Source organism: Mercenaria mercenaria, chromosome 2 (assembly GCF_021730395.1).
Source record: "Mercenaria mercenaria strain notata chromosome 2, MADL_Memer_1, whole genome shotgun sequence".
Classification (NCBI taxonomy): Eukaryota; Metazoa; Mollusca; class Bivalvia; order Venerida; family Veneridae; genus Mercenaria; species Mercenaria mercenaria.
The window spans coordinates 43,699,222-43,712,511 of NC_069362.1; the positions used below are offsets into that span (position 1 = coordinate 43,699,222).

The 13,290-nt window shown below is 37.6% G+C and overlaps 1 protein-coding gene across 3 annotated transcripts in view; it reads right to left on the reverse strand.

Moving 5' to 3' along the window:
• Positions 1-13,290, reverse strand: part of LOC123563814 (von Willebrand factor A domain-containing protein 5A-like) — a 61,527-nt gene that overhangs the window by 23,757 nt on the left and 24,480 nt on the right. For all 3 annotated transcript variants that reach the window (XM_045356853.2, XM_045356852.2, XM_053536431.1), the window contains exons 9-12: positions 12,793-12,878; positions 10,440-10,554; positions 9,745-9,915; positions 7,679-7,862 (exon numbers count right to left, since the gene is read on the reverse strand). In XM_045356853.2, coding sequence (XP_045212788.2) covers positions 7,679-7,862; positions 9,745-9,915; positions 10,440-10,554; positions 12,793-12,878 — 556 coding nt within the window. The remainder of the gene's footprint in view (positions 1-7,678; positions 7,863-9,744; positions 9,916-10,439; positions 10,555-12,792; positions 12,879-13,290) is intronic.

Genomic DNA, 13,290 nt, shown 5'->3' on the forward strand with positions numbered 1-13,290 from the left:
TTTCAAACATGACCTAGATATCATCTAGATGAACATTCTGACCAATTTTCATGCAGATCCCATGAAAACTAGAAAATGCTTTTGTAAAAAAGCGCATGTCTCCCCCAATGCAAAGTCCTATAGGCAAGAAGTCAATAGGGGTCAGGAGCAAAAGTCAAAGAGACACCGATGGTTGGCTGCAATAGGGATCATCTACTTTGCATGTCCAGTCATCCCGCTAAATTTCAACACTCGTGGCCTAGTGGTTCTCAAGTCACTGTTCAGGCTCCTGTGACCTTGACCTTTGATCAAGTGACCTCAAAATAAATAGGGGTCATCTACTCTGCATGTCCAATCATCCTATTAAGTTTCAACATTGTAGGTCAAGTGGTTCTCAAGTTATTTCCAAAAAATGATTTTACATGAACAGGCCACTGTGACCTTGACTTTTAATAGACTGACCCCAAAATCAATAGGGGTCATCTACTCTGCATGTTCAATCATCCTATGAAGTTTCAACATTCTGGGTCAACTGGTTCTCAAGTTATTGATGGGAACTGGTTATCAATGTTCAGGCCCCTGTGACCTTGACCTTTAATGGAGTGACCCCAAAAACAATAAGGGTCATTTACTCTGCATGAACAATCATCCTATGAAGTTTCAACATTCTGGGTCGAGAGGTTCTCAAGTTATTGATTGGAAATGGTTTTCCATGTTCAGGCCCCTGTGGCCTTGACCTTTAACAGAGTGACCCTTAAATCGTTAGGGTTCATTTACTCTGCATGACCAATCATCCTATGAAGTTTCATCATTCTGGGTCAAGTGGTTCTCAAGTTACTGACCGGAAATGGTTTTCAATGTTCGGGCCCCTGTGACCTTGACCTTTCACAGAGTGACCCCAAAATCATTAGGGGTCATCTACTCTTTATGACCAATCATCCTATTAAGTTTCAACATTCTGGGTCAAGTGGTTCTCAAGTTAATGACCTGAAACGGTTTTCAATGTTCAGGCCCCTGTGACCTTGACCTTTAATGGAGTGACCCCAAAATCGATAGGGGTCATCTACTTTGCATGTACAATCATCCTATGAAGTTTCAACATTCTGGGTCAAGTGGTTCTCTAGTTATTGATCAGAAATGGTTTTCAATGTTCAGGCCCCTGTGACCTTGACCTTTGATGGAGTGATCCCATAATCAATAAGGGTCATCTACTCTTTATGACCAATCATCCTATCAAGTTTCAACATTCTGGGTCAGGTGGTTCTCTAGTTATTGATTGGAAATGGTTTTCAATGTTCGGGCCCCTGTGACCTTGACTTTTGACGGAGTGACCCCAAAATCAATAGGGGTCATCTACTCTTCATGACCAATCATCCTATGAAGTTTCAACATTCTGGGTCAAGTGGTTCTCTAGTTATTGATCGGAAATGGTTTTCAATGTTCAGGCCCCTGTGACCTTGACCTCTGACGGAGTGACCCCAAAATCAATAGGGGTCATCTACTCTTCATGACCAATCACCCTATGAAGTTTCAACATTCTGTGTAAAGTGGTTCTCTAGTTATTGATCGGAAATGGTTTTCAATGTTCAGGCCCCTGTGACCTTGACCTTTGACGGAGGGGTCGTCTACTCCAGCAGCCCTACAACCCTATGAAGTTTGAAGGTTCTAGGTCAAATGGTTCTCCAGTTATTGCTCGGAAATGAAGTGTGACGTACGGACGGACGGACGGACGGACAGGGCAAAAACAATATGTCTCCTGGGGGAGACATAAATACTGCCTCTACAGAGGTCACAAGGTTTTTCTATTATTTGACCTACTGACCTAGTTTTGGACCGGACGTGACCCAGTTTCGAACCTGACCTAGATATCATCAAGATAAACATTCTGACCAATTTTCATGAATATCCATTGAAAAGTATGGCCTCTAGAGAGGTCACTAGGTTTATCTATTTTTAGACCTACTGACCTAGTTTTTGACCGCACGTGACCCAGTTTCGAACTTGACCTAAATATCATCAAGATGAACTTTCAGACCAACTTTCATACAGATCTCATGAAAAATATGGCCTCTAGAGTGGTCACAAGGTTTTTCTATTATTTGACCTACTGACCTAGTTTTTGAAGGCACGTGACCCAGTTTCGAACTTGACCTAGATATCATCAAGGTGAACATTCTGACCAATTTTCATGAAGATCTTGTGAAAAATATGGCCTCTAAAGAGGTCACAAGGTTTTTCTATTTTTAGACCTACTGACCTAGTTTTTGACCGCATGTGACCCAGTTTCGAACTTCACTTAGATATCATCAAGGTGAACATTCTGACCAATTTTCAGAAAGACCCCATGAAAAATGTGACCTCTAGAGTGGTCACAAGCAAAAGTTTACGCACGCACGGACGGACGCACGGACAGACGCTGCGCGATCACAAAAGCTCATCTTGTCATTTTGTGACAGGTGAGCTAAAAAGTTACTCAAAATAAGCTGTTTATACTAACGTAAAGGGAAGTAATTAAAAAGAAAATTATTGTAAGTGAACAAAAGAAGGATCTGCCAAATAAATCTGTTGACATAAATGAAATTTCAGATCAGTATCTTCGTTAGTTACAGAGATATACCCATTTTAATTTGAACAAGAGGACCATGATGGTCCTGAATCGCTCCCCTGTCCCCACATGACCCAGTTTTGAACTGAGTATGACATGGTTTTTTCTATTATTTGACATAGTGACCTAGTTTTTGAGCTCATGTGACCCAGTTTTGAACCTGACCTAGATATCATCAAGATAAAACTTCTGACCAATTTTCATGAAAATCTATTGAAAAATATGGCCTCTAGAGAGGTCACAAGGTTTTTTATTATTTGACCTACTGACCTAGTTATTGACGGCATGTGACCCAGTTTCATATTTGACCTAGATATCATCAAGGTGATTTTTTTTGTTTTGTTTGTTTTGGGTTTAACGTCGTTTTTCAACAGTATTTCAGTCATGTAACGGCGGGCAGTTAACCTAATCAGTGTTCCTGGATTCTGTACCAGTACAAACCTATTCTCTGCAAGTAACTGGCAACTTCCCCACATGAATTATCACAGGTAAAGGACTAATGATTTCAGATAAAATGTCGTTTATCAAATAGTCACGGAGAACATACGCCTCGCCCGAGGATCGAACTCGCGACCCCGCGATCCGTAAACCAATGCTTTTACCTACGGAGCTAAGCGGGCAGGCTATCATCAAGGTGAACAGTCTGACCAATTTTAATGAAGATCCATTCAAAAGTATGGCCTTTAGAGAGGTCACAAAGTTTTTCTATTTTTAGACCTACTGACCTAGTTTTTGATCGCAGTTGATCCAGTTTCAAACTTGACCTAGATATCATCAAGATGAACATTCAGACCAACTTTCATACAGATCCCATGACAAATATGGCCTCTAGAGAGGTCACAAAGTTTTTTTATTATTTGACCTACTGACCTAGTTATTGATGGCACATGACTCACTTTCAAACCTGACTTAGATATCATCAAGGTGAACATTCTGACCAATTTTTAAGAAGATCCATTCACAAGTATGGCCTCTAGAGAGGTCACAAGGCTCTTCTATTTTTAGATCTACTGACCTAGTTTTTGACCGCACGTGACCCAGTTTCGAACCTGAACTAGATATCATCAAGATGAACATTCAGACCAACTTTTATAGAGATCACATGAAGCATATGGCCTCTAGAGAGGTCACAAGGTTTTTCTATTATTTGACCTACTGACCTAGTTTTTGATGGCACGTGACCCAGTTTCAAACTTGACCTAGATATCATCAAGGTGAACATTCTGACCAATTTTCATGAAGATTTTATGAAAAATATAGCCTCTAGAGAGGTCACAAGGTTTTTCTATTTTTAGACCTACTGACCTAGTTTTTGATCGCAGTTGACCCAGTTTCAAATTTGACCTAGATATTATCAAGATGAACATTCAGACCAACTTTCATACAGATCCCATGAAAAATATGGCCACTAGACAGGTCACAAGGTTTTTTCATTATTTGACCTACTGACCTAGTTATTGACCGCACATGACTCACTTTCAAACCTGACTTAGATATCATCAAGGTGAACATTCTGACCAATTTTTAAGAAGATCCATTCACAAGTATGGCCTCTAGAGAGGTCACAAGGCTCTTCTATTTTTAGATCTACTGACCTAGTTTTTGACCGCACGTGACCCAGTTTCGAACCTGAACTAGATATCATCAAGATGAACATTCAGACCAACTTTTATACAGATCACATGAAAAATATGGCCTCTAGAGAGGTCACAAGATTTTTCTATTATTTGACCTACTGACCTAGTTTTTGAGGCACGTGACCCAGTTGCAAACTTGACCTAGATATCGTCAAGGTGAACATTCAGACCAACTTTCATACAGATCCCATGAAAAATATGGCCACTAAACAGGTCACAAGGTTTTTTTATTATTTGACTTACTGACCTAGTTATTGAGGGTACGTGACTCGCTTTCAAACCTGACTTATATATCATCAAGGTGAACATTCTGACCAATTTTCATGAAGATCCATTCACAAGTATGGCCTCTAGAGAGGTCACAAGGTTTTTCTATTTTTTAGACCTACTGACCTAGCTTTTGACCACACGTGACCCAGTTTCAAACTTGACCTAGATATCAACAAGATGAACATTCAGACCAACTTTCATACAGATCCCATGAAAAATATGGCCTCTAGAGAGGTCACAAGGTTTTTCTATTATCTGACCTACTGACCTAGTTTTTGAAGGCACGTGACCCAGTTTCAAAACTGACCTAGATATCATCAAGGTGCACATTCTGACTAATTTTTAAGAAGATCCATTCAAAAGTATGGCCTCTAGAGAGGTCACAAGGTTTTTCTACTTTTAGACCTACTGAGCTAGTTTTTGACCGCACGTGACCCAGTTTCAAACTTGACCTAGATATCATCAAGATGAACATTCAGACCAAATTTCATACAGATCCCATGAAAAATATGGCCTCTAGAGAGGTCACAAGGTTTTTCTATTATTTGACCTACTGACCTAGTTTTTGAAGGCATGTGACCCAGTTTCAAACTTGACCTAGATATCATCAAGGTGAACATTCTGACCAGTTTTCATGAAGATCCATTGAAAATTATGGCCTCTAGAGTGGTCACAAGGTTTTTCTATTTTTTGACCTACTGACCTAGTTTTTGGCTGCATGTGACCCAGTTTCGAACTTGACCTAGAATTTACCAAGATGAACGTTCTGACCCATTTTCATAAAGATCCCATGAAAACTGTGACCTCTAGAGATGTCACAAGGAAAAGTTTACGCACGGACGATGGACGCTGCGCCATCACAAAAGCTCACGTTGTCACTTCGTGACAGGTGAGCTAAAAAAAGGGAGGTAATTTGACATAAAATCAGTCCATAGATATCTACCCTGATTGGCTCAGTCCAACTAATGACAATGATGAAATTTCAAATAAGTCCTATAAGTACTTACTGATATAAATCCATTTTGATTACAATCAGGGGAGGTAATCAGATATAAAATAACTCTGGAACCTACGACTGGATCTGAGTTGTCATGGAAAAAGTCTCTATATGGCTGCAAAAGCCAAAATAGCCAATTTTGGACCTTTAGGGGGCCATAACTCTGGAACCCATAATGGAATCTGGCCAGATCAAGAAAGGAACCAAGATCTTGTGGTGACACAAGTTGTGTGCAAGTTTGGTTAAAATCAAATCATAAATGAAGCTGCTATTGTGCAGACAAGGTCAAAATAGCTAATTCTGGCCCTTTCAGGGGCCATAACTCTGAAACCCATTATGGGATCTGGCCGGTTCAACAAAGGAACTGAGATCTTATGGCAACACAAGTTTTGTGCAATTTTGATTAAATTCAAATCATAAATGAAGCTGCTATTGTGCAGACAAGGTCAAGATTCAAATCATATTTTGGAAGTTTGTATCAAATAAAACCATAAATGAAGTCTCTATATGGCTGCAAAAGCCAAAATAGCCAATTTTGGACCTTTAGGGGGCCATAACTCTGGAACCCACAATGGAATCTGGCCAGATCAAGAAAGGAACCAAGATCTTGTGGTGATACAAGTTGTGTGCAAGTTTGGTTAAAATCAAATCATAAATGAAGCTGCTTTTGTGCAGACAAGGTCAAAATAGCTAATTCTGGCCCTTTCTGGGGCCATAACTCTGAAACCCATTACAGGATCTGGCCGGTTCAACAAAGGAACTGAGATCTTATGGCGACACAAGTTTTGTGCAAGTCTGATTAAATTCAAATCATAAATGAAGCTGCCATTGTGCAGACAAGGTCAAAATAGCTAATTCTGGCCCTTTCAGGGGCCATAACTGTGGAACCCATAAAGAAATCTCACCAGTTCAAGAAAGGAACCATGATCTTATAGTGATACAAGTTGTGTGAAAGTTTGGTTAAAATAAAATCATAAATGAAGCTGCTATTGAGCAGACAAGGTCAAAATAGCTAATTCTGGCCCTTTCAGGGGCCATAACTCTGGAACCCATAACGGAATCTTGCCAGTTCAAGATCTTATAGTGATACATGGAATCCAAGATTTATTGTTGTTGAAGATATTTTGGAAGTTTGTATCAAATAAAACCATAAATGAAGTCTCTATATGGCTGCAAAAGCCAAAATAGCCAATTTTGGACCTTTAGAGGGGCCATAACTCTGGAACCCATAATGGAATCTCGCCAATTCAAGAAAGGAACCAAGATCTTGTGGTGATACAAGTTGTGTGAAAGTTTGGTTAAAATAAAATCATAAATGAAGCTGCTATTGTGCAGACAAGGTCAAAATAGCTAATTCTGGTCCTTTCAGGGGCCATAACTCTGGAACCCATAAAGGAATCTGGCCAGTTCAAGAAAGGAACCAAGATCTGATGATGATACAAGTTGTGTGCCAGTTTGGTAAAAATCAAATCATAAATAAAGCTGCTATTGTGCAGACAAGGTCAAAATAGCTAATTTTGGCGCTTTCAGGGGCCATAACTCTGGAACCTATAATGGGATCTGGCCAGTTCAAGACAGGAATCGAGATCTTATGGTGATTCAAGTTGTGTGCAAGTTTGGTTAAAATAAAATCATAAATGAAACCACTATCGTGCAGACAAGAAATTGTTGACGGACGGACGGACGCACGGACTGATGACGGACGAAGGGTGATCACAAAAGCTCAGTCACTATGTGACAGGTGAGCTAAATATGTCCAGTAAAAATCTAACTTGTATAAAACACAAAATTAATACAAATAATTTTGAATAATCAGACGCTCAATCTGCGGCTTGACCAAAATCTGAACAAAGAAGTGTTATAAAAAAACATTATATTTTATAGCTCTTTGATCTGAACAATAACATTTTAGACTTGAAATCCATGGCATTTTGTGAAGTCTGATGGTAATAGGGGCAGTACTTAAGAAGATAAAGTGAAACTAAGAAACTTGCTAAAAACCATTAATCTGAGTATAATGCCGATACCAGGGTACATGTAAAAGCTCTCCTTATTCTTTGAATAGTCAAGCAAAGAATTGGCTAACACTCACTGAATCACAATTTTTAAACTTAACAATTACAAATAAAAAAAAATCTTTTTCAAAAGCTTTTACATAAATCTGGCCAGCAGCTTTTTAACTATAAATACCTTCATTTAACTTTGCCGATTCCTCATCCTGTAGAAGCTTTATTTGCGCTTTTGTTGCTAAGCGATGAACAGGTGCTGAGACATTGACCTCTGACGATTTACCAAGGGCAAAAGTCAAACTGTATGTTACTGGTTTTCCATCTTGCTGACCTTTCAAGGTCACTGAACTTTCAGGATAATTTTTCTGCAAATAAATTACTTAATCTTCATTTAATACTGATATATTGCCGATCATTTACTACTGAAAACAATCACAATATTTCAATTTCTAAATATAAACCAAATTTCAAACAAGCATTCTCCAGTTTATAATAAGAAAATGCTAATATTAAGCCTATAATGTAACTGTGACCTTGACATTTGACCCCTAAAATAAAAGGGATTATCTACTAACCACAGGTAATTATCATACAAAGTTTGATATCCTACGAAGTATTCTCTAGTTACTTGAAGTCACTGTGACCTTGACTTTGAGCTACTGACCCCAAAATCAATGACACTGACCAAAGACAAACGAAAGTATATGGATTTCTCCATTTACAGATCTACAAAATGTTTTTAGTCTCAGGGTCATGGAAATCTTGACCTTTCACTCTACTTATTCCCAATTCGATAAGGGTCATCCGCTGACAACAGTCAATCATCCTATCAAGTCTGACAGTCCAAGGTTTCAAGGGTTCTCCAGTTATGAACCATTTTCAGTCTTGAGGTCAGTGTGAACTTAATTCTTTAACCTACTGACCCCAAAATAATATATATTATACCAGATTCAACGAGAACTGTGTCCACTGGACACGGATGTCCCCATATACTGTGCCATCCAAAGTTTTCAGTAATTACCATCTTCACAAGAAGGATATTCATCTAAAAGTTTGAAGCAAATTGTATTCAGATAAGGTTGTGCATCTGAGCAACTTTGAACCCATTCCTTCAAAAAGTGTACGAGGCACAAGATTTTTCTCTATATTCTATATAGCAAAACTATCAAAAGGCCACAACTGCAGTAAAACAAGTCACAGAAAAAAATCATTTCATTCCTTTATGGTCATCTGCATATCAAGTTTGTTCATCTATGAAAGTCTGAAGCAAATCAGGCTAATAATGTGGCAGAAGTTGGACACACAGGTTTTTTCTCTATATTCTATAGTGTAAAACTATCAAAGGGCCATAACTGTGGTAAAAAGTCAAAGAAAAAATCATTCCTTTTTAGTCATCTGCACAGCTAGCATCTATGGAAGTTTGAAGCAAATCAGGCTAAAAAAGTGGGAGGAGCTGGATACACAAGATTTCAGGACGTATGTACGGACAGCAGCAACGCTTTATGCCCCCACGTGAATGTGTGGGGGCATAAAAAGCACCCATTTCATGAAAAACACTTTCAAAGTAATTTGAAAGCAAGATAATAGGGGTCATCTTATGACCATTTGCAACCAGCCTATGAAGACTGAACGCCTACCAAGTTAGTCATCCAAAACCATGTTCCATTTAAAGATCAGTGACAGTGACCTTTAGCTTACTAACCACTAAAATGATAACGGTCATTTACTGACCACAGGTAAACCTAACATGAAGTTTGACAGCCATAGACCTAACTTTCTTCCAATAAATTAAATGGAAACTGTTTTAAGTCTTGCGGCCATTCTGACCTTAACACTAACAGCTGCAGGCTCAGGCATCTCGAGTTATTGGTTGGAAACTATTTTGAGTCTAGACATTGAACTTGACCTTTGACCAAAAACTACAGGGGTCAGCAGACCACAGTCAATCAGCATTGCAGGTTAGCAAGTATACGCCCAAGTGTTCTCCATTTACTGATTGGAAATTAAATGGTCTACTGATGGACAATCATGAAAGGGGACAATTTGATTGGCTGAATCGCTCAACTCTTTTCACCTGGCCTCAAAATGAGACTGTATCCAATATTCAAAACAAGTTGTAAGCATAAGGTATGAAACTTAAAAATCAGGAAAAATAACCCTGCTTTTGTGAAATCATATTGCCAATTGGAAGGCATGTACCTCCCGCTGTAATTAGGAAATTTGAATTTCTGTCCTGTAAAACCTCACCTCTTTATCAACTCCTTGCAAGATGGCAAATAAAGTTAGTCTTTCCCCAGCAGATATAATGGTTGGAGGTTCAGTTGGTATGGAAACAGGGGTCACATCAGGTGGCAGATGCCAGCTGATGGTGACATCTGTAATGGCTGGCTGCATTGCACACTTCAGTAATGAAACAACCTGTTGATGACAAAAATAACAGTGCAGAAGCAACTAAGAAAACTAAATTTAATGTATATTACACCTGTTTTTCATGCAAACTGAGATGTTAGATTTTACATTAGTTTTCTCTACATCAATACAATATCTTGCCAAGTACAGCCACTAAAGTATCTGAAGTTATGTTGAGGACAGTTATAGCTAAACTCTCTATTACATGGTATAACCTAAAATATAACCTAAACTTCAATTCGAAACTACCATTATGTTTTGGTTCATACATGCACAAAAACTTATAAGAACATGATGCCTGCAAAGTCAATGAACATTTTAAATAAACAGAATTTTTGAGGAAACAGTTTTAGGAAATGCATGTAACATATAAAATAACAAATTGTACAAAAACTGGATAGTAAACTCTGGATTTTCACAGATTCTCAAAACTATAATACTGTAAAATAAATTTCATGTTTTTGTTTATTTTAAAACCACTCATCATAATACATCCATAATACTAATACTATACACACTTCTGATAAACTTACCTTTGACTGCACACGGTCACCTCCAACAATAAATTCTGCCTTACCACCTCCATTTTTTGCTATTCCTTTCACTAATGCAGTTGACACTCCATGACCAATTCCAAGGGAGAATACTCTGGAATTATAAAGCAAAGAAGATAGTTTCTTGCGTACCAGACGAGAATTTCTTCTTTTTACCGGTGCTGGAAAAATCCATCTTACACCCCTGGGTGTAAGATTACTCTCGTGCAGTAAATGACGTATTACGAACTACATATATGTGGACGATTAATGTAGTATTTTATATTTAATTTCAAAAAACAGAATAAAAGTCCAATACCTTGACAGTTCCTCTGTATTCCTGATAGTGTATTTCTCAATTCAAAAAACATTATTTTATCAAAAATTCATAACATTACGCTGCAACTGATCAAACAAAACCGGAACTAAACATTATTTGTCTTTGAAACATCATGATGTTTTTCCTGTTTATGGATGTTGGTTTCCCACGCTTTGTTTAAATACGCTGCTGTAAGAAATAGTTCTAAAAACAAAGCCGTTCGATTGATTTTATTATTTCTTGAATATGATATGCAAGAAAAAGATTCTATCACTGGTTGTAGATGCAGATGGAAATATCCGGCTCTCAGGTTGCTATTTAAGCGGTAACTCGGCAGAGCCTCGTTACCACCTAAACAGTTACCCTTTAAAGCCGGCAATTCCCATCCTCACAAACAACCAGTGAATAAATCTTACAATAACTGCATCTGGGGTGCTTTTGCTGTCATTCAATGGCAAACAGTTTAAAAAATGGAATTGAAAAGAAATCCCATAAATTTCCCTTGATTTTCACTATATTTTCCATCAAATGCTACCAAATGCCATTCAGTTCCACAAAAAATAATGATTTTTTTTTAATCTTTTAGTAATGCTTCATTCAAATATTCTTGTAGAATGAGCGTCTCTTCATGCTTTTCCAAAATACAATGTATGTAAAAATATGGGTTTGTGACAAATGGTCAGTTGGCCATGTTTTACACCAAGTCATCAATATTATGTCAATAAGCAAACACTGCAAACACTAGGTAATATATATTGTCCAGGAAAGTGAACTATTTTACTGACATGTATTTGATTTAAAACAATTAAAAGTTATCTAGTAAAACTGTGAATTAACACATGTTTTCACACTGATCCGGTAACAGTTCAGTGGTACTTGCCCAAGGCTGCATGAAAATATATAAATTTACTCACATCATATTATAATGTTCCAAATCAAACCAGAGCTATCACTAAAGGTGATGAATGTACCCCCCACATGCACTCACATAGTACATTGCAATTTGATGTACACAAGATTGCATAATTATGTGGACTGTATAGTAACAAAAAACAAAGTCCCATAACTATGCAGAATATTTATCTAAAAGAACGTAACATGCACCATGCACAACTAGGGTTGGTACTGATCACTTGTGTTAAGTTTCATTAAATTGTGTGCAAGGGTTCAGAAGATTAGGCACGCACAAGATTGCATATGCAGACTGTATGTTAACAAGAAACAAAGTCCCATAACTCTGCAATTATTGTCGTTGAAAGAACCTAACATGCCCCATGCACAACTACTGTTGTTACTGATCACTTGTGTGAAGTTTCATTAAATTGTGTCATGGGGATGAGGAGAGATGGTGCGCACAAGATTGTGTCTATGTATATAGTGGTGTAACAAAAAACAAAGTCCCGTAACTCTGTAATTTTTTTTCTGAAAGAACCTAACATGCCCCATGCACAACAACTGTTATTACTGATCACTTGTGTGAAGTTTCATTAAATTGTGTCAAGGGGATGAGGAGAGATGGTGCACACAAGATTGGTCTATGTATATAGTAAAGTAACAAAAAACAAAGTCCCATAACTCTGCAATTTTTTTTTGAAAGAACTTAACATGCCCCATGCACAACAACTGTTGTTACTGATCACTTGTGTGAAGTTTCATTAAATTGTGTCAAGGGGATGAGGAGAAATTGTGCGCACAAGATTGTGTCTACGGACGGACAGACGGACGGACAGACAGACAACCTGAAACCAGTATACGCCCCTTACAAGTTTGTTGTCGGGGGATACAATAATTTCATATTTGCCTTGTTACTTGTCTGAGGAGGGTCGTATCAGCCCAAGGTTGAACGTCAATATGAAATCACTTGATTAATAATAATTTCATTATTCAATCTCAATTTAACCATTAGTCCCATTTTCTCGTATGGGCCCTGAGTTATTAGTTCAGCTGAGTTTGATACTGCCTCCATCTGTTTCATTATAATATGCACAATTGATAAAATACTGTGTCCAATATTGCACAGTTGAATAATAATACCTTGTACTGGTTTTCTGTGATTGTGTTTTCACAAGCCCAAGCACCTGATGTGTATTGCTCACTTCACCATCTGTTAACACAAACACCTGTAATTATAATTAAGAGAATCAATCAATATTATATAACAAGAGTGCAAGAATGTCACAATATACGCCCGTCACAGCAAATTTCTTTACTCTAGCACCTGTATTTGCAAATGGAATTTTAATTTTGTGGTTGTTTAGTAATAACTAAGTGTTTTGTTTTTCTAAGTCCACAAAAAAACTCCTTACCAGGTAGAGATACCTTAAAATACACCTAAAATTGGAAAGTAACATCTATGTTGTACCACAGAAAAGTGGTCTTGGTTTTTCCCTACGGTCAATTATAAAAAAGTTACAATATAAGTTATTTATAGTAAAAACTAAGGGAAGTTAATCTTAAAAAAAAAAAAAAAAAAAAAAAAAAAAAAAAAAAAATTGTAAGTCCACACAAAAATCTTTACCAGGTAGAGACTGG